This window comes from Phasianus colchicus, chromosome 3, assembly GCF_987193195.1.
Source record: "Phasianus colchicus chromosome 3, bPhaCol1.hap1.1, whole genome shotgun sequence".
In the NCBI taxonomy this organism is placed as follows: Eukaryota; Metazoa; Chordata; class Aves; order Galliformes; family Phasianidae; genus Phasianus; species Phasianus colchicus.
In genome coordinates, this window is record NC_143438.1 from 3,186,635 (window position 1) to 3,207,303 (window position 20,669).

Sequence of the window (20,669 nt, forward strand, 5' to 3'; positions counted from 1 at the left end):
ACCTGGGGGTGTTGGTTGACGCTCGGCTAAACATGAGCCAGCAGTGTGCCCGGGTGGCCAAGAAGGCCAATGGCATTCTGGCTTGTATCAGAAGCAGTGTGACCAGCAGGAGTAGGGAAGTAATTGTTCCCCTGTACTCAGCTCTGGTGAGGCCGCACCTTGAGTATTGTGTCCAGTTCTGGGCCCCTCACTGCAAGAAAGACATTGAGGCCCTGGAGCGTGTTCAAAGAAGGGCAACAAAGCTGGTGAGGGGTCTGGAGCACAGGCCTTATGAGGAGCGGCTGAGGGAGCTGGGATTGTTCAGTCTGGAGAAGAGGAGGCTCAGGGGAGACCTTATTGCTCTCTATAACTACCTGAAGGGAGGCTGTAGCGAGCTGGGGGTCGGCCTCTTCTCTCGTGTAACTGGTGATAGGACTAGAGGGAATGGTTTCAAGCTTCGCCAGGGAAGATTCAGGCTGGATATTAGGAAATACTACTTCTCTGAAAGGGTGGTCAGGCACTGGAATGGGCTGCCCAGGGAGGTGGTGGAGTCACCGACCCTGGAGGTGTTCAAAGAACGTTTGGATGTTGTGTTGAGGGATATGGTTTAATGACAACCATTGGTGACAGGTGGATGGTTGGACTGGATGATCTTATAGGTCTTTTCCAACCTTAGTGATTCTGTGATTCTGTGATTCTGTGAAATGTGTTCACATTGATTAAAGCGAGAATTGAATATATTCTTTTTTTATATAAATAGTGTCTTATCTTAATAACTTATCAGTCAAATCTTTTAAATCTTTTAAATCTTTATCATCAGTTACATCCGTTAAATCTTAACGTCATCACTTAAATTTTGACTGATAAATAATGTGAAGCCCAAGGGCAGCCTTGGCTGCAGTGACCATGAAATGGTGGAGTTCAAAATCCTTAGGCTGCCAAAGAGGGTGCACAGCAACCTTCCTACTCTGGACTTCAGGAAAGCAAACTTTGAACTCTTGAGGGAACTGCTTGGGAGGGTAACATGGGAGAAAGCCCTGTGGAGGGAAGAGAGGCCAAAGAAAGCTGGTCAGTATTCAAAGACCATCTCCATCTCCTCCAAGCACATCCTAAAAAAAAATGATGCAGGCAAGAATGCCAGGAGGCCTCCATGGATCAGCAAGGATCTCCTGGACTTAAGCTCAAAAAGAAAGTCTAAGGGAGTGGAAGCAGAACAGGTTACCTGGGAGGACTACACAGAAGTTGTCTGAGCAGCCACGGATCAGGTTAGAAAAGCTAAAATCCAGGTAGAATTAAATCTAGCCAGGGAACACAAAGGGGAACAAGAAGAAATTCTACAAGTGTATCAGTGATAAAAAGAAGGTCAGGGAGGATGTGGGGCCTCTCCAGAAGGAAACTGGAGACCTGGTCATGAGGGATACAGAGAAAGATGAGGTGCTCAATGACTTCTTTGCCTGTCTTCATCAGCAAGTGCTCTAGCCACAGCACCCAAGTTAGAAAAAGCTATGGTAAGATCTTGGCGAAGATCCCTCTCCATCTTTCTTGCAGAGCCCCTTCAAGACTGGAGGGCTGCTATAGGACCCCTCAGAACCTTCTCTAGTCCAGGTTGAGGAGCCCCAACTCTTTCAGCCTCTCCTCATAGGGGAGGTATTTCAGTTGTCTGACCATTTTCATGGCCCTCCTGTGGACCTGCTCCAACAGCTCCACATTCTTCTGGGGGTCCCAGAACTGGAAGAAGTATTTCAGGTGGTGTCTCATAAGAGAAGAGCAGAAGGGCACGATCATCTGCAATGGCAACAAAACAGGCAGGAGGCAACAAAACAGGCAGGAGTAAGCTCATTCATTGGAAACCAGTGGAAAACAGTGTAGTACTTTGATTTCAGAATGGAAATTCTGAAAGTTTCCATGATGTTGTCATTAAAAGCAAATATTTTTCTGGTGTGTTTCAGGCTCTACGTTTCAGTGATAATAAAGATGTACTGTTGCCAGTCTAAAAGGGTTTGATAAAAACCTCAATTCCTGATGAGTTGTGTTAAAAAATGGTTAATTTGAGCTTATTTTCAAAGAAAGAGTGATCAGGTGACTAGTGAAAAGAGAATGTAGACAAGCTTCGCTTAACAAACCTATATAGGGTAAAGTACTCAGATGAAACTATTAAAGAACTATAGTCACAAAAAAAACAAAAAAAAAAGAGAGAATAGGTTGTGAGCTTTCAGATGAAATTATATGAATATCCCTAACCAGTAAAAAGTAACTGAGACAATACCTCCAGGATAATGTATAGTAAATTTATTCAGGAAATATACAATGCAATGGCTCTAAATTTAAAGACTAAATTTAGTGGCCAGGGCAGTCTCATGATCTAATTTTTCTGTATTTCTCTTTAATATTTTCAGCATTTTTGTGCATTATTCTTCACTTTTTAAGACTATGTTACAATATATAATGATTGATGACATCCCAGATAAAGCATTCATACCTCTGATTTTGGTATCACCCCACTTCAGGGCTGCAGTTCTCTGAGGGAAGATATAACTCATCTAAAGACCAATCAAGAAAAAGAATTGGAACAGTTTTTCCAAATTACTTGCTTAATGTGTAGATTCTTGTTTTCATGTAGCAGATTAACTGAATTACTCAACTCTGCAGCTGTGTGGTTTACTTTTCTGTATCTCCAAAGGTGTAACTTTGTAGGAAACAGTCAAATACATCAATCTGACAAAATCTGGATCCACTGCATAATTTTATTGAGGCCATTCATACAGCTTCATGATGCTAATCAGTATCTTACTTGTTTTCACTCTAAAGTAATCATGATAAAGTTACCTTCCTTTCATATATGAATTGCTAATAAAAAGATTATATATCATGTGTACTTTTGAGAATTTTATAATAGTAATTCTGATCAAGTCTTCCAAATGCCAGATTTTTGTAAAAGGAGATTGGTGTAATTAATTACTAAATACTACAGTGTCAAATTATTTTGTATATCTAGAAAATATTTACCTTGCTATTTATCATTACGTTAGTTTGCTGTTCTTAACCAGTTAGCTGATGGGATTTAACGTAGAAATGCATGCCATATGTATGCTATACCTCATGGCCTTGTAGCTGCAGTGAGATAAGCAGCAACCCAGTTCACATTCTCTAATTCAGCTCAAAGTAGAGAGCCTTTCTCCTTCAAAGAATCTGTCACTTTTTACCCAGCACTGAAGTATTATCACTTCTTTGACCACTCCACAATTGTCCAATTAACTATGAAACATGCACTGCATTCCTTTTAAACTTACAATTCAATTATCACAAGCAAACTCTTCCAAATTCACTGTAACTCGGAGAACAAATTGCAACGATTAAAGAACTAATATCAAACATATTTTTAAAAATCCCAAATTGGTAGCAAAGAAGACTATTGTTTTGTTTGAAAATTGAAGTTTCAATTACTGTTTTTTCTTCAATGAAGAACAAAATTAAATCTGGATCATCTTTATTTTGAGTTATGACATGACATTCACTTGAAATTTGTTAGATTCAGTCTTTGGACTGAATTAGGCAGATTACTGAGGTTATCATAAGCTGTGAAGTCTTTTTTTCTCTCTGGCTTTGAGCAGGAATATTATTCTACCTAATTTAGGAAGAAAATTAACCTACGGAAAGATTCATAAAAATGTGTGTCTTCTAGTGGGATGCTTTCATTTTGATAAAGTGGAATTACCCAACAAAATTCCCCATTACATCTAACATAGCCTTAATTATCTACAGGTTTTATGCAACGCATCAATAACAAGGAATTACTTACTGTTATTTTTGTCTTTGTTGTTGTTCAAATTGCCATAAGGAATCCCTTAAGCCATGAAATATGCTGATAGGTTTTGTTCGTAGTATAATTCTTTTAATGAATTTATTTCCATTTCCTTGATTTAAATTGAAAGTTACTGCTATTATTACTTGATTATTGCTGCGCATCAGCCATGGTTCATTGTTTTCAATTTGTTTTAGAATTCAGACAATGGGGGAAAAAAGCTAAAAAAAAAGCAAAATTTGGTTCTCACAACTATCTTCTAAAGATATTTCAGGGAAAACCTTCTTTATGTGTAATGACAGAGGATAGATCTAGATTTGGCATCCTTGACACTACGAGCAGTATGGTCTCAGCTTGCAGGTATCACAGATGCTTTGGAGCGTGTCTGTCATGACTGTCAGAAAAGATGCTCTGGGGGTGTTCTATTGAATTTTATAGCTGCTCTAGGAGAAACTAGCTGGATTTCTTAAGGTGCACATTAAGCTATGCAGGAAGGCATGAACTTTCAAGAAACGTGCTATATGGAAAATAAGAAAAAGCAAAGATTCCCTCTCCATATCTCAGCCAAAAATTAATATCATCTGAAACTAGCTAGAAAAGCAAGAAATGAATGTAAAATTATCCTGCCAGAAATTAAGATTATGTTATTTATCTGTCTTTTTTACTCAGTACGTGTGTTTTTGTTTTGCCTTTTTTCACAAGTTAAGCTACAAAAATCTCCATGCTTTATCTCTGAAATCCATGGTTATAGCTTCTGTCACACAATCATCCACTAAAGTTCTTAACACGTAGCATAATTACATTTGATTTTTAAAGATCAACTTGTGCAAACTAACTTAAGACCAGGAAAACTACTAGTTGACTTGTGTCGTAAGTGTTGTATATGCAGTTGTGTTGATCAGGCTTGTGTTAGTAGCTGGAAGAAGGGTATGTGGTGAAATATGATGAAGCTGAATTTGAAAGGAAAGAGAGAAAATCATGTGAGATATTAATAACGAGGATGAAACATCATACAGTAATAACATTTTGTGTGTTCTTTAATCTCAGAGTCTGGGATTTTTTAGAATCAAAGAATGGCTTAGGTTGAAATGAACCTCTAGAAGTAATCTGGTCCGAAGCACCTGCTCAGTAGGTGTATTGCAAAAGTGCCAACGCTTTTGCATACGGTTTACTGATCCCAAAGAAAGTATGCGGAGGCAAGTTAACATTCATCAGTTTAATAGGAAGGTACTCATGTTACTGAGGGTGGCTGGCCGTCAGTCTCTGCCAAGTTCTCACTACCAGTGGCAACCGGCTGCTATTGTGCCCATCCTAGGATTACCCCCAGCAGATACTGGTGGTGACAGGCTGGCAAAGGGTCTGCTAACCCTCACTTAGTACCTTGGCCATATCTATAACAATGGAAGAAAATAAAGCGTTATGTAGCAGGGTAGTCAAGACCATTCCCAGAAAGCAAGGATACCAACTTACAGCTACAGTACTTTTCCACACAGTAGGTTGATCAGGATGTCATCTAGATGGTTCTGAAAATTTCTGAAGAGGGAGAATCTCTGGCAACCTGTTTGTTTCATTGCTCTGTCACTGCCTACACAATAAATAAGTGTTTCTGGATCTGGATCTCTCTCTCTCTTTTTTTTTTTTTTTTTTTTTCATTTACAGAAGACACATATTCAAAGGAAGGAGGGCAGAGACCAGGAGTTTAGAGAGTAGAAATGAGATGTCAAAAAACAAGGGAATGCAAAGGGTTCAGGAACCCTTTCAACCCCATCAGGCTGGCACAAAACGAAAATCTTTGTAGTCATCTTTGACTGGCAGCAGGTCTGGGAGAATCTTAATGCATGATAGAAGAATTGTCATTGTGATTGGAACTTAAAGAAGGAGGACTGTTACACGTGGCATTTTATAAAAGTACATAAAATGCTAAAATGTGTTAGGTATCTGGTGCTACGTAACAACTCATTTCCCTTTCACATTGCCTTTCTACTGCAGATTACACAGACAGACAGATCACACACACACAACTTCTTTTGGAGGGAGCCATCCTTGGCAGGTATTATAGGTGAGGTAAATGTTTCCAGCTGAGAGCTACTTCTTTCTTTCCACTCTTAGTAGATTAGCTGCTAATATAAATAAGGGGTTCATTAAAACTGCAGTTGTTTGTAAATGCTAAATATTGCAAGTTAATTATAACTTCTGCTTCTGAAGTTAGTACTTAGGTTGCTCCAAAAGTAGTGCCTCCTGTTTATTTCCATGGAAACTGCAACAGATACAAAGAGCACAATAATGTTATTTGATAGAGCAAATTCTCAGCTACTAAACAGTATTTTTAATATAGTCACTAGCAGTGGCTATGCATCTTTGTTAGTGGTGAACAAGAGCCAGCATGCTGCACTTGTAAAAGTTGGTACCAGAGGAGGTGAGATGCACCACTCACTGCCTCACTGTGCCAACATCCACTTTGGCATCCATATATTTTCAGCAAGTGTTGATGAATGCCAGTGGGACCAATTATTTCCACAAGGAGGAATTCAATTAAACATCTTTGCTTCATATGGACTTCCATGTTAGATGTCAATTTGTCAGACTGACCCTCTGCTGCCATCTGTCACACAGCGACAAAATGTAATAGAAAATTAGCAGAAAGTTTCAACCTCTACTGCCATGCCACCAGCATCTGCCTCTCATGTAATGGGCAAAGATAATAAAAAGAGGCATTATTTTCAGAGCATCCCTTTTCAATGTGTGCTTTCTAGAGAAAACTAATAACATTTTAAACACTTCACTCTGTTTATTTATTTTTATTTGTTTTAAACTGAAATTATCTTTTACCTCAGCATGAAAAAAATCCGTAAGAACTTATTTTTACCATACATAGACCACATGAAGGGTGTACAAGACACTACTATTTCTTTTCTCTAAGTGATTATTTACAAAATATTTCCAGAAGCAACCATGTTGGAGATATTCTAGTTACAAAAAAAACACTCAAAACTCAAACTAGAAATCTTCCTTTTGCAATCCTGTGAGAGAGTCAGGAAATATCAGCCATTGTGTGGTTTGTTATATTTATTACAAACAGTACTTCAGGTCAGGATTTTTGTTGCTGACACAGAATGAAACCACGGTAAACGAAGGATGTCCTCTTCCTGAACTTCTGCAAAGCCTTTGACATGGTCCCACCACATCCATACCTCTCAATTGGAGAGGTGTGGATTTGAAGGATGGACTGCTGGATGGATTAGGAACTGGCTGGCTGGATGAAGCCAAAGGGCTGTGATCAATGGTTCTGTGTCAGGGTGGAGGCCGGTCACAAGCGGTGTCCCTCAGGGGTCGGACCTGGGACCGGTGCTCTTCAACATCTTCATCAATGACAGATGATGGCATTGAGTGCACCCTCAGCAAGTTTGCAGATGACACCAAGCTGAGCAGTGCAGTCGATACATTGGAAGGAAGGGAAGCCATCCAGAGGGACCTGGACAGGCTGGAGAAGTGGGCCCATGAAAACCTAATGAGGTTCAACAAGGCCAAGTGCAGGGTGCTGCACTTGGGTTGGGGCAATCCCAGGTATTTCTACAGACTGGGTGAAGAACCCCTTGAGAGCAGCCCTGCGGAGAAGGACTTGGGGGTCCTGGTGGACGAGAAGCTGGACATGAGCCAGCAGTGTGCGCTTGCAGCCCGGAAGGCCAACTGTGTGCTGGGCTGCATGAAAAAAGGGGGGGCCAGCAGGGAGAGGGAGGTGATTGTCCCCCTCTGCTCGGCTCTTGTGAGGCCCCATCTGCAGCACTGCGTCCAGGCCTGGGGCCCCCAGCACAGGAAGGACGTGGAGCTCTGGGAGCGGGTCCAGAGGAGGGCACTGAGATGGTCAGAGGGCTGGAGCAGCTCTCCTGTGAGGAAAGGCTGAGGGAACTGGGCTTGTTTAGCTTGGAGAAGAGAAGGCTGCGGGGAGACCTCATTGTGGCCTTCCAGTGCTTGGAGGGAGCATCTTGAAAATATCCACGAACCATTGGATGATAGGACAAATATCACAATTACACTTTGAATCATGAGTTTATTGCTAAAAAAAATACAGTGTTGGCATTCTAACTATGTTTTAGACAATGTTTTGTAAAGATTTTATAGCGAGCAAAATTATGTACTTCTCTGATAGTTTAGACCAAAGGTTTTCAATGATTATTACAAATTCTAAAATTATGACTGGACATTATACTGGCATCTGATGAGCAGATTAACACCAGCTTGTTTGTGCTAAGACAGCATTTCCGTCATTTTTCCTGTTTGCTGTTCTTTACCTCCACCAGCAATATCAGAACCCTGATTTAACTTAGTTACTGAGCCGCCACTGCTGTCATGAGTTGTACATTACCTAAGGGCAATCATGACATGATGTTGGCTGCAGCTGCTTCAAGTGAAATGTCAGCATTTCTTTAAACTGTGGAAAAGGTTTCTCTTCTTTTTTTTTTTTCTTTTCACTAATGTGGTTTATTTCTAAACCACTTGTTATTTTGTGGGACTAGAATTGGGAAGAAATATATTTATAAGATGGGACCCTATGGCATTTGTGGTTCCCATTTATCAGCTGCATCTAGAATGATGTGTTTAATTGTAGTATAGTAGGGTATGGAATACATTGAGATAATAAAAGCAGTGTTGACAGCTTGTTCATTGTTCTTCTAATATCAACAAAAATAGAACTGGCCTTAACAGTTAGGAACTACTATTATCCCCAGGTCTCAGCAACAGTTATAGACCTACATACTTCCAACTCTAGTTCTGTTTCTACAATGGCAGTGCATCAGGGCCCTTTGAGAAAACATGGGCCCAGATTCTAAAGGACATTTGGGTATTTAGGTGATACTTAGAAAGATAAAAACAATATAGGTAGGATTTTAGTTGTTAGATACAGAATAATTCTTCACGTCTTTGACTACAATATATCCAAATGTAAAGAAAATATTTTACTGTCAGTCATGCTTCCTAAATACATTGCATATTCTAGCTTCAGATTGTTTCCCGGGCTAAAAAAATCCCACATAATTTCCTTTCTTTTAAATAATGAAGAAGCAATGAAAAACAACAATACGTTTCACTGTTTGAAGAGGGCCCAATACACAGCTTTGGAGTAATAATAAGCAAATCTTCAATGAATTAATATTTTAAAACTTCATTCCTTGACTTCCCTAGATAAGTTAGATTATGTAATAGTGAAAGACACCTTTTGTAACAATGGCATTACGTGCAAGTTTGTTTAAATTTACCAGTTAATTGATTTATAGAGGGCTTTACACTAACTCACTTGGATTTCCAAAAAGCACATAGCTTTTCTCTCAAACGTTTGAAACAATCAAAGTTATTTCTTTACCTTCTGAACATTTTAATGGAGACCTGATCCTGTCCATTTGTGATCTCTTGACCAAACTTCTTGTTATGCAAGTGAAACAGGTCATCTTTTTTTCCTGAATTGGTAACTTAAGTGGTGGACAGCATGTGGCAGCTGGAATGCTCCAGAGCATGCAACAGAGGTTAGAGATGTCGCCACAGTGTGCTAGGACCATGCTGCTTTGCTGTCCTTTTTCTTCACAGTGATGAATATCATATGCTGCTGGCGTACAGTATGCACTGCCCAGGACATCAGGCAAATGTTATCAGCAAGAAAGAAGACTTTGGGGAAAGGCAACAACCTTCTAAAAGATTTCACGTCGTAACAAATAAAAACGGAAGAGGAAAAGAAGGCAAGGAGTATTTTTAATACAGTACTTCTCAACAAAGAGCTGCAAGCAAATCTAAACAGAAAGTCAAACCTTTCTCGCTGGTGTAACATCCCCGAGAACTGCTGGCAGAGGTGCTCCCTGGTGGACAGAAGTAAAAGCTCAGCGAACCAGATCCGAAGGCGGTTTGAAGCTGAACAGCAGGAAAAAAAAAAAAAAAAAAAAATGCACTCCCTTTGGGAATACTGTAGTGCTGTGTCTGACGGAGCGGCTGACCCGTTTCGCTACACCTCAAAGGCATCAGGACGAATCTCCTCATCCAGCCCCGAGTTGAGCACGGATCCTGGGCTCCGCCTCGGACGTGCGTGCGGAAGCGCCCCAGCCTTGGCCCCTAGCACCCAGAGCACAAGGTCACTTCTTTCCAACCCCCATGTGCTCGGAGCCGAGCCGGGACGGTTGGCACAACCCACACAGCCTTCTATCGCCGCCTCGGCGGAGCGGAACTCTCTGCTGATCCCGAAAGGTGCTCAGCTAAGGGGCAGCACCGCTGCTTCCACGGAGCCAGAAAAGCTCCGCCTCCGACCGATCTGGAACGGCTTGATAAAGGCAGGTGCGGGTAAGCAGCAGGAACCCAGTTCGCAGCATCTGCCTATGTCCAGAGTCCCTGACACTTTTTTGCAAAGAAGCACCTTGGCCGGCCGTGCAGCCGTGCCGACGGTGGTGGGACGGGACGGGACCCGCTGTGCTGCCTGCACCGCTGCCCGATAGCGTCTGTGCGAGGAGACGAGGACCTCGCCCCCAGGGACCTCGCCCCCGAGGACCTCCGAAGAGGAGGGATTTTCTCCGGGAAAGGGAAACAGGATTTTGTTTTGTGGCTTGGAGATGAGAGAGGTCTCTAGAATGGGGTTCCTCCTGGGACTGATGGATCTCCCAGCAGCGCTAGGAGAGAGAAGCTCGGGAAGCCCTACAAATAACAGCCATCCTCAGAGCTTTGCAATCGTCTCTTTCCGATGGAATCACGTAAAGGACCCTTATGTCATTACGCTCTGGATACTTGTGGCCAGCTTGGCCAAAATTGGTGAGTCCCGAGTTACATATTAATATGTCCTCTTCCTTCCCCTTCCTCTTTTTCCCTTCTCACATCCAACATAAATGAAGAGAGCTTATCAGAAGTCCACTGACCCGTTTTCAGGGGTTTTACTGTACTCTGTCCTGATTTCATAATACTGCCTCACATAGCGCTTAGCAGTGTGATTTTCACCTGCACAAGGGAGTTAAGTAGTTCATTTTCAACACCTAGGACTCTGGCTTTTGTATCAGACTCCTTACAAATGGTTGCATTCCTTGAAGCCTTTCATTACAGGAAAAAACTTTTTACGGACGTGAAACAAAGATTGAGCCTTATTGCTTACAGAATGCCCATTCCAACTGACAATATGCTGTTCTTTTAAATGTAATTGGTAGATTTATTAGCTGCCACCATCAAAAATAAACGCAATAAAGCCAACTTATGAACTTGGCAATCTCTGCTTTGCAAAGGAATGTTGAACCAGTGAAAAAAAAATAAGAAGAATTATTTTGCAGAGAAAGGTAACATTTTTGGATCATTTGTCGCAGCTGAAAATTTACAAACTTTAGAGCACACAGAATTTTCTTCAAGAAAATAGAACTGATGAAAAGCAGTGACTTACTTAGTCTAAGTTGAATGCAGTATGTGTAAATACGTATGAATACTCCAGTTCTTGTTGGAGGTGAACCTTGTGTCACCTCCAAAAGCAATCTTACATTAATAATACTGTTTGCTGAACTAGAAAAGTGGCTGCTTATTTAGAATGTATTTTATTTCCACGATGCTATTATCTTCTATTAGAATCATAGAATCATAGAATATCTGGTATTGAAAGCAATCCACAAGGATTATCAAACCCAACTCTTGGCTCCACACAGGATTATCTCAAATTTAAACCCTACATCTGAGAGCATTGTACAAACATTTCTTGAACTTCAGCAAGCTTGGTGTCACAACCACATCTCCGGGTAGCCTGTTCCAGTGCCCAATCAGTTTCTTGTGAATAACCTTTTTCTACTGTCCAGTCTAAATTTTACCTGAATCAGTTTGATGCCATTCCACTGGATTCTTTTACCTTTTGGATCAAAAATGAGACCACTGTCAGTTTGGCTGATATTATCAATGTTGTTTTCAATTTTCAGTAAGTAATTTCTAAAATCAGTAGCAATTCGATTGCATGACCAGCTGAAAATCATGCTAATATTCTGTACTTGTATTATACCATACCATAATACTGATAAGGGATATGAATATCATACACCATGGTTTTGTACCTTGCGCCAAATGAAAGATATAAACAGACAGCTCATGCATACAGTTGCACATAAGCTAAATGCACTAAGGACGGGTGGAAAGTACTGCCTCCACATTCAAATAAATCCAAATAACACTTTTCTAAAAAGGGAGGAGACAAGTTATGCAAAGGTTATATTGTTAAGTGGTTTTCAGCACTATGGGCATCATTTAGATGCTTGCTGACATAAGCTAAATATTGTCAGCGGAATCACTGTTGAACTACAAGTGTTTCAGATGGTAGCTACATTATTTAGATTGCATAAAAATGCAGTTTTGATTTAATGGATTTGTACTGATGGGTCATAGAGTAGAAAACTGGAGAAACCAGATATGGTGAAAAAAGCAGTGACAATGTTGAGCCTCTGTAAATTTGTGCTAACTAATCTAAATAAATAGACTGCTTGTCTGAACCATTCTTTTCTTAGTAAGTATGAACTCTCTGTTATTAAGATTTGGCTGCTTTCTATATGTACCAGTGTTATTCAAAATAATATTAGTGCTTAACAGCCAGATCTGTGCTGTGGGAGAAACTCAGTGCAGCTAACAAGACTTAGATTATCCTATACTTAAAATGCCAAGGCTTGGAATAAGGCTGTCTTGAGCTAAGATGAGACATTTTACTGTGTAGTATATCCACAGATACTTGATTCTTGGAGTTTGGAAGCTGAATAGCACTGGTTCTATTTTAAAATTATTTGCACTTATTTCATGGCTGCACAGAGCACATCACTTACTAGTAAGGAGAGAGTGTCTGTCATCAATTCCATCATTTTCCCAAGCTCTCAAAGTTCAGACTCCTCTCACATTTATGATTGCAATCCTGTACTGCCCCATATGTTGTCTCTGAAGAAGCAGTGGGCAGCTGCTGTATCATGCAGAGGAATAAATGCTCCTGTTTTCCCCACCAGCCACAAATAAGATCAGAAAGGTACATTCACTGCCCAACTGTTGATTGATGCAGAAAGCGTGAAGATGTTCATGTAAAGCAATGGGAGATGGAAATTAAAAAGCTGTCAGCCTTTTACCTGCCTGTGTGTGTCTAGAATTTTGGGAAGTAGGACAGAAACCCATCGGAAGATTTTGAAGTGCAAAAATGCTGTGCAGGAACAAGATCTCAAAATTCAAAAAGATGACAGAAAAGAATGGGGGAAGAAAATAAAGAATATCTGACCCTGTGTATTACTTGAAGGAGGGCAAACACAGTACAGTCAAAATGATGATTTTGTTCTGGATCTTTTACAGAGGGGGGGCAGAGTGAATCACGCAAGATCACCTCCCTGTGACTATGGAGAACGGTAGAGTGTTGACTGGCAATTGGGTTAGCAAAAGGTCTTTTGGGAACTGCAAGCTAGGGGTGAAAGATATATGATAATGCTTTGCTTTCTTTTGCATTACAGTAAGCTTAATTTTTTGTTATTTGATAGTTAGTTTGTTCTTTTCCCCAACAAAAATGATTCTGATTGTGACATTATAAGGTTTTGGGAAGGGTGCAATTAATAAAAGACACTTGTAGCTCTTCTGGAACTTGTTATTTCTGTTTCATACATTCAGAATTTAATTTAGTGCTGGCAAAGTGTTCTGCATTAGCAGCTGTACTATATAAAGTAAGTTAAGTGTCTCAAATACATAAAGAAGTCTCTAGTGTTCTGAACTATATGCAAAAGAAGATGCTTATTTTTTTATTATTATTTTTAATTTTTTAATTTATTTCATGTGAGGAATGATTATATGTCTTGACAAATCTAAGTGCTGGCACAAAACTGTGGAATAAGAGTCTTCAGCAGTCGGCTTTTGTGAAGTATAAGATACTTAGTCTGTGTCTAATATAAAACATCTGACGCACCTCAGTCTACTGTTTCACGTGTCATAATTGATTTGATATGGCCCTCTTCATTTGAAGTCTTCCAGCTCCTTATTCTAAGGTTCACAGTGTTCCATCCAGACTAATTATCTTTATTTCCTCTTTTGATAGGCTTTCTTATCACTACACAAGAGTATCCTTATGGGATAAGGCTAATAAAGTACTCACATGTGTAAAGCTAAGCCTTAAACACATCTTATCTCCATGAAGAAAGTACATCAGGTACATCTGAGAACCCTCCTGGTAGACTTCTTCCACTCTGTGACTGCATTCTGGTATCTCAGTTGTCCAAACTGCAAAAGTAATATCAATAAAAAATAATTAAAAAAAAAAAACCAAAAAACAAAAAATCAGAAAAAATTATAAACACACACATACATGCTTATTATTTGTAGTTACAGACTAGGTAACTTTCTATGTTCACTTTGCCACGCACTCTCCTATTTCTTTATATGCCTTTAATGGATCACAACTTGAAAACAATCATTTAATAAACATAAATATTGAAGATACAAACAATGGGAGCAAAGTGTGTTGTAGAAAAAGACAAATGTAGGTGGGAGAAAGAGAACTCTAGAAGTAGGCAGAAGAAAAGGAATAAGTAGCTCAGGAGATAAAATCGAAGAATCACACAATCACAAAATTGTAGGGCATGGAAAGAACCTCTAGAGATCATCAAGAGCAACTTCTCTGAAATAGCAAGTTCCCTACAGCACAGAGAAGTGTCCAAACAGGTCTTAAATATTTCCAGAGAAGGAGACTCCACAACTTCTCTGGATAGCTTGTTCCAGTGCTTTGTCACTTTCACAATAAAGAAGTTCTTCCTTGTGTTTGTATAGAACTTCCCGTGTTCCAATTTGTGCCCCCTGTTCCATTGCTGCATGCCACTGAAAAGAACCTGTCCCTATCAACTTGATCCTGTGCTTTAGATATTTATAAACACTGATGAGATCCCTCTCAGCCTTCTCCAGGTTGAAGAGAGCCAGGTCTCTCAGTCTTTCCTCATATGTGAGATGCTCCAGGCCTGCCATCATCTTTGTGACCCTCTGCTGGAGTCTCTTTAGAAGATCTCTGTCTTTCTTGAACTTATGGAGCCCAGATTTGGACACAGTATTCAAGTTTCATCTAAGAATATCGTATGCAAGTTTTTTTTTTTCATAGCTACTATAAATTAAAAGAAAAAAAGCAGTATGTTTTTTACCTGAGGATATCCAGGGTGTGCTGCTGTATGTGTGCTGCACTTGTTCAAAATCCCAGGATGCAGAGAAAGTTTTTATATTTTCATTAACAATTGGGTAACTTGTAAGGTTTCTACTTGTGTTTTATATCTTTTTGACCACCACAACATTTTCCCAAACAACTGTTAATTGCTTTGCACTAAAAAAAACCACAAAGCACATTTTTTTTTTGTTGGTTTGTTTGTTTTTGTAGTGGCAATGTAACCAGTGACAATGAGGCTCATTACTGAAGTCTGAGTAATATTTACTGCCTTATTTCTGCTACCTAGACTACTGACCTTACTATTTACAGGTCTAATCATTACTGCACAAGGTATTTATCTCAGTAAGGCCAGCCTAAGCTCATTGTTATTGTTAAAATGCCATATCCATTTTTCTTTTTCACTCTGTCCCATATGCCTGCATATAATACAAATAGCAGAACCCTTCTGAGAGATAAAGTGGCCTTACAGTGACATCTGCCAACTTCTTCAGTACTCTTGGATGAATCCCATCAGCATGCATGGCCTTGGGTATGTTCAGTTTGCTTAAGTACTCTCTGATGTGATCCTCTTCCACCAACAGTTTATCTTTTTTGCTCCATATTATCTCTCAGATCTTTGGAACCTGGGATTCCTAAAGGCCGGTCTTGCGAGTAAAAACTGAGCCACAGAAGACATTCAGCACGTCAGCTTTTTTCCTGTCCTGTGTAACCACAACCCCTGCTTTATTCAGTGGGCCCATGCTTTCCCTAGTCTTCTTTCTGTCACTGGTGTATTTACAGAAGCCCTTCTTGTTGCCTTTAACATCTGTGGCCAGATTTGATTCCATCTGGGCTTCAGTTTTCCTAACTCCATCACTGCATTTTTGGACATGTGTATGTCTCACAGGCTACCTGTCCCTATTTCTGTTCAGCTTTGGTTTTGCTGATTCATACAGGTTTCCTGACATTTGTGCCTGACTTTCTCTTTGCTGGGATGAATCTCTTTTGAGTTTAGAGCAGATCCTTGGATATCTTTTGAGTTTAGAGGAGATCCTTGGATATTAACCATATTTCTTCAATCTCTCTTCTCTCCAGAACATCCCATGAGACAAGCAAATCCTTTAACAGTTCCATTTGTGCTCTCCTCAAGCTTGGGTTTGTGAATTTGTTTCTCACCCTCCTCTTTCCCCTAGGTATCCTGAACTCCATCATCTCCTAGTCACTGTAGACAAGGATGCTTTTGACCTTTATATTCCCCAAAAGCCCCCTGTTAAAGACCCAGCAGAACACCTCTCATTGGATTTTCTGTCACTTGGAGAAGGAAGCTACCATTCAAAGCACCCTATGAACCTCCTGGCTTGCTTGTGTCCTGGTGTGGCTGTCTCTCACATCCTATCCACACTTTATATTTTAGATTTAATTTTTCCACCCATTTAGCCTCCTGAATTTGCTCAGCGGGGATCAGATAAGGAAGTGTAAGAAATGGCAGGAGAGCATGTGGCTGTGAAAAGGAATGAGGAAGAAGGGTAGTTACCCTTTGGATTATCTGCGAGTCAAACCTTTGCCAACTGTTTTTGTCAGTGTAGTTTATTCTAAGTCTAAGAATGTCACAAAGCCCTCAAATGCCGTTACACAGTCTTGTTTGAGTCCATCAGTTCTAAAGAACCCAAGATAAAATGAGCTGTGAAGTGCACTGTGTTTTTAAGCTTACAGAGAGATGGGTTCCCACTGTATATCAGTAGTGCTGTTACAATTAGTTTAGTTTATTTTACTGAAATCCAGTCAGCAAACTACCCTAAAGTCAAGATGTAATTATTACACATGTAAGTAAACAATGTATTGATCTGGAATATAGGGATTCGTTGAAAAATAAAACAAAAAAAAGTCAGTGAAAAAAGGTTGTTTTCATCATGTTTTAGTTTTCCTTTATTTCTCTAGACTTTAAAATATTTAGATTCCATGATCTGAGATGCTCAGAAATTACTCCAGCTTCTGCATGCCTAGGACCCTTCGTATTGTCTCACTTATCTGAGAAAGGAGTATGCTGTTAACACCAGCATTCCTGTGGAGAATGTTAAGCATGTTGGGATGGGCTAGGGAAGAAACAGTGAAATGCATATGTAACAACCCACCTAATTTTGACTCTTTGAGTAAAATTTTATTTCTTTAAAGAAATCAGTACCTTTCCTCCAAAGCAAACAAAATCTCATTTGACTCCAAATTTCTCCTGACATTTTAGGAGTAATAAAAAGGGTCAGCTACTAAACCGATTTAGGGTATTGTTTTAATTACAGTATAAATGTGAGAATAGGTCTTCCGTTGGCAATTCTCTGTGTCCATCTCTAGTAAATGCTATCTTTAAGAAGAAATGTTGAAGATTGCTTAGCAGAACTTCATTGTAAGTATTTAACTGAAAATGGAGTGAGAGAATCAGGGGGTGAAGATATTTCCAGACTCTGAAAAGCACAGATTTTGTCGTAATTATAGTGTACTTTAAAAGCTGTTTTCATTAGCAAGCGATGAGAAATGATTTTGCACTGTGACTAGAATGACTGCTCTTGGCTGCCTTCCCCTGTATTCTGATAAAGATAGCGAGGAAAAATGTGTATTTGTACTAAATTTCTTGCTTTATTGTGATCTCAGAGGAAACTGGAATAGGTTGGCATCCTTATAAAGGAAGTGCATACATTTCCTTCCTGGATATATCTTTTTGTTAGCTACCTTAAAGTAGCAAAGCAACTACACAAAAATGCTATAAATTTATGCTGGCGAAAGTGTTATATAATGAGGTGCCTTCATTTTAATCAGATACTCTGCTTTCTCTTGTCCAGTTCTGTTTAGAATAGCTTTTAATAAGAAATGTTAAGCAGTGTAAAATCACTGCCGTCTAAGGCACAACAGCTTTTGAGATATCATTTTAGGCAGCTGAAAAGAACATTTTCATCATAGACTCCCTTAGCATTTCGAGGCCTAGGAACAGTTGTATGTGCCATTTCTTTATTAAATTTATGGCTTATAAATGGATATCTATCTCCACATTTTGTTTCTGTTCTGTTCTTCTATCTTATTCATCCTTTTCCTGTTTTTCCTGCCTACCTGAAACATACATCCCTCTTTCTCCTCCCCCCTCCACTCTCCAGGTCTTGTGAGTCTCAAGTCTGAATTATTTAGAGTAAGGAAGAAGATATCAGGACAGTATAATTTGACAAGATTCAGATTACATCCCCTGACGAATAGGAAATGTGCAGTGACAACTCGTATGAACTACATAAGAAAAAGTCTCATTTAAAGAATGATCCTGAACTGAATACAGTTCAGGCATGCATACCAAAGAAAGGATCTTTGCCATCAATTATTTTCAAGCACCTGCATGCAAACTACTCTGCATTCTATGCAGAACAATGGAATCCTTTTAATGCTGTAGTCAGGTTTGTTGAAAACATTGATTTACTGTCTTTAGAGCTGAAGTCACTTATTACTTAACCTACCAAGCCCCACAGTGACTGTAAATCTGTCATTTGGTAATGCAGCAGCAGACCACTGGCAGACAAGTAGTTGAGTGCAAGCAACAAACCCTTTTAGATATATCAAAGTTCTTCAAGTGAAAGTTTTTGTGAGGTCCAAACTTTGTTTTTCTGAAATTTTTGTTTATTAGAGATCCTTAGTAAGACCGTATTTGATGCGGCAGTAAGAAGGCAGTATTTCCAATTGCTTTGACTTAGACCACCAGAAGTCTATCAGAAGTTAGTAAGTTTCACAACCAGTTTCCTTTTTGTTTTGAATTCAAATACAACACTTCTTTTCCTCCTATTTTAGTTACTCTCTTTTAAGTACTCTGAAGCGATGGAGTAATTGATAACTGAGTTATTCTGTAGCTTTTGTTTGGCTCTTTCTATTCCAGGACAAAATGCTCTGCATCTAGAACACTCCTTATTTCTTGTCTATTTCTTTTCTGAATATTCTTTTTATACTTTCAGCAGACTGCCTGTAATTTTTGTCATCTCTCTGCAGTAGTTCAGGTAAATTCATATCTCAAAGTACTAAGGACTCTGATTATTCTTTACCTAGTTAAGAATGACACCCATTTAGATTTACTGACTCTTAAAAGTCTCTGTAAACTGCAGAGCATGGCTGATTGGCCTTGTTGTAATAATTTGATTTCTCTTGTAAAATAGCTTACTGAGTATGAAAAGAGTGACTTGATACCCAGTTGGCTGCTATGTAAAGCACTGTGAAGTCATAAATACTGAAACCACCTACAGGCTGACAAGGAAGAGTCGAGATGGAATGCAAGACCTCAAGTGGAAACACTTTTAATTAAAGCACGAATATTTAATGTTTCATTGTGGAAGAAAAAGAAAATGGAAAGGTGTTCTGAAAGTCCTATGGGAAAGTGGGTTTATAAGCAGGTGGTTCCAGGAGTTTTCTTCTTCCAGTAAATGAAAATAGGAGTTTCTTCTTCCAAGGACTTCCAAGAAGAAATAATTCTGCATTCATTAATATGTGCTATGTGAGTTCTTCAGCTGTTATCTATTGAAAGAAAAAAAAAAAAAAAGAACAAACTAGGCCTTTTGTCAACCTCTAATGTTAAAAACCTGTGTTCAAACTTCAAGAAGAAAATCTCCAACCAGATTTTGTACTGCTTTTCAAAAGAATTTGGTTATGATTCTCTCTTCAAAAATTACCAGTTTTAAAAAAAAGAAAAGTAGAAGTTTTATTGGTCAATTTGCTTTCAAAATTGGAGCTTGAAGGAAAATATTAAATATTCAGAAACCTGTGGTTTCTGAGCAAGTGAGATTTTTAATGGAATTCTCCCAAGTGTAAACAAATGGGAGGACTCGTCCAAACACAAAACTGATTCTATGTTATCTATTTTGTCATAGTTAAAATATCATGACTCCTTGAATATTTTTGTATTGTTTTAGTGTTATTGTGCTATTCAGAAACGAGAGGTGACATAACATAAAATAACTCTAGGTTAATGTACTAACAATTATATTGGAGGTACAGTTGTTATGTGGTTGTATAACACATCTAACAACTAAGTATTGTTCCAGTATGGAGATACTAAAATCCTCATATTCCTGTGAGATAGTAGTATGGATTGGTATGTGGATGTAGATCTTCAAGCCTTGACATTTTAAGCATATACAACTTTACTTAATCAGCCTGAATAGTAGTTCTTTAGTTCAGTTCTGATGCTTAGCCTAGAGGCTCTCTAGAAGAGAGGAAAATATATGGTGGCCATACAATTCATGATGGCTATGGTGATGGTTATGACTCAGAGGAAGAAATGGTGAGATGTCAGCATAAAGTTAAACTCTCCTCTAACCTGGATGCTTACTCATTAGAATGGCTTCAATTTTCTTTCACTGGTTTGTGTGAGCTGCGTCACTCTCTCCTCTGCCTTCTCTTAACTGATAAAACATTTTAATCTGTTATTTCGGACAATTTAAATCATTCTCCAGGATGAACTGATATTCCAGAAAATAGTATTATTTGCCATGTATGTGTTGTAAGTTATGTTAACTGGTAATAGCCAACTGATTCAGCAGCAACCTATGTAAACTCAGAGGTGGTGGATGTAGTATTCCTTAGTATTCCTTATTTCCTGCAGAACAGGATAATAGGTTTTCTCATGCACCCACAACTGCATACAGAACTGCACACTTCTGTAGTTCTCTGTACAGTGTTGATATCATTTTTATTTATTTATTTTTAACTTGCAGAACTGGTACTATGTCATTGTGTCTCATT

The 20,669-nt window shown here is 39.2% G+C and overlaps 1 protein-coding gene across 2 annotated transcripts in view; it reads left to right on the plus strand.

The window, feature by feature from the left end:
• Window positions 1-9,853: 9,853 nt before the first annotated feature.
• SLC9A3 (solute carrier family 9 member A3) overlaps window positions 9,854-20,669 on the plus strand; it is a 55,813-nt gene continuing 44,997 nt past the window's right edge. For both annotated transcript variants that reach the window (XM_090138313.1, XM_031608312.2), the window contains exon 1: window positions 9,854-10,564. In XM_090138313.1, coding sequence (XP_089994439.1) covers window positions 10,369-10,564 — 196 coding nt within the window. In that variant the 5' untranslated portion in view covers window positions 9,854-10,368. The remainder of the gene's footprint in view (window positions 10,565-20,669) is intronic.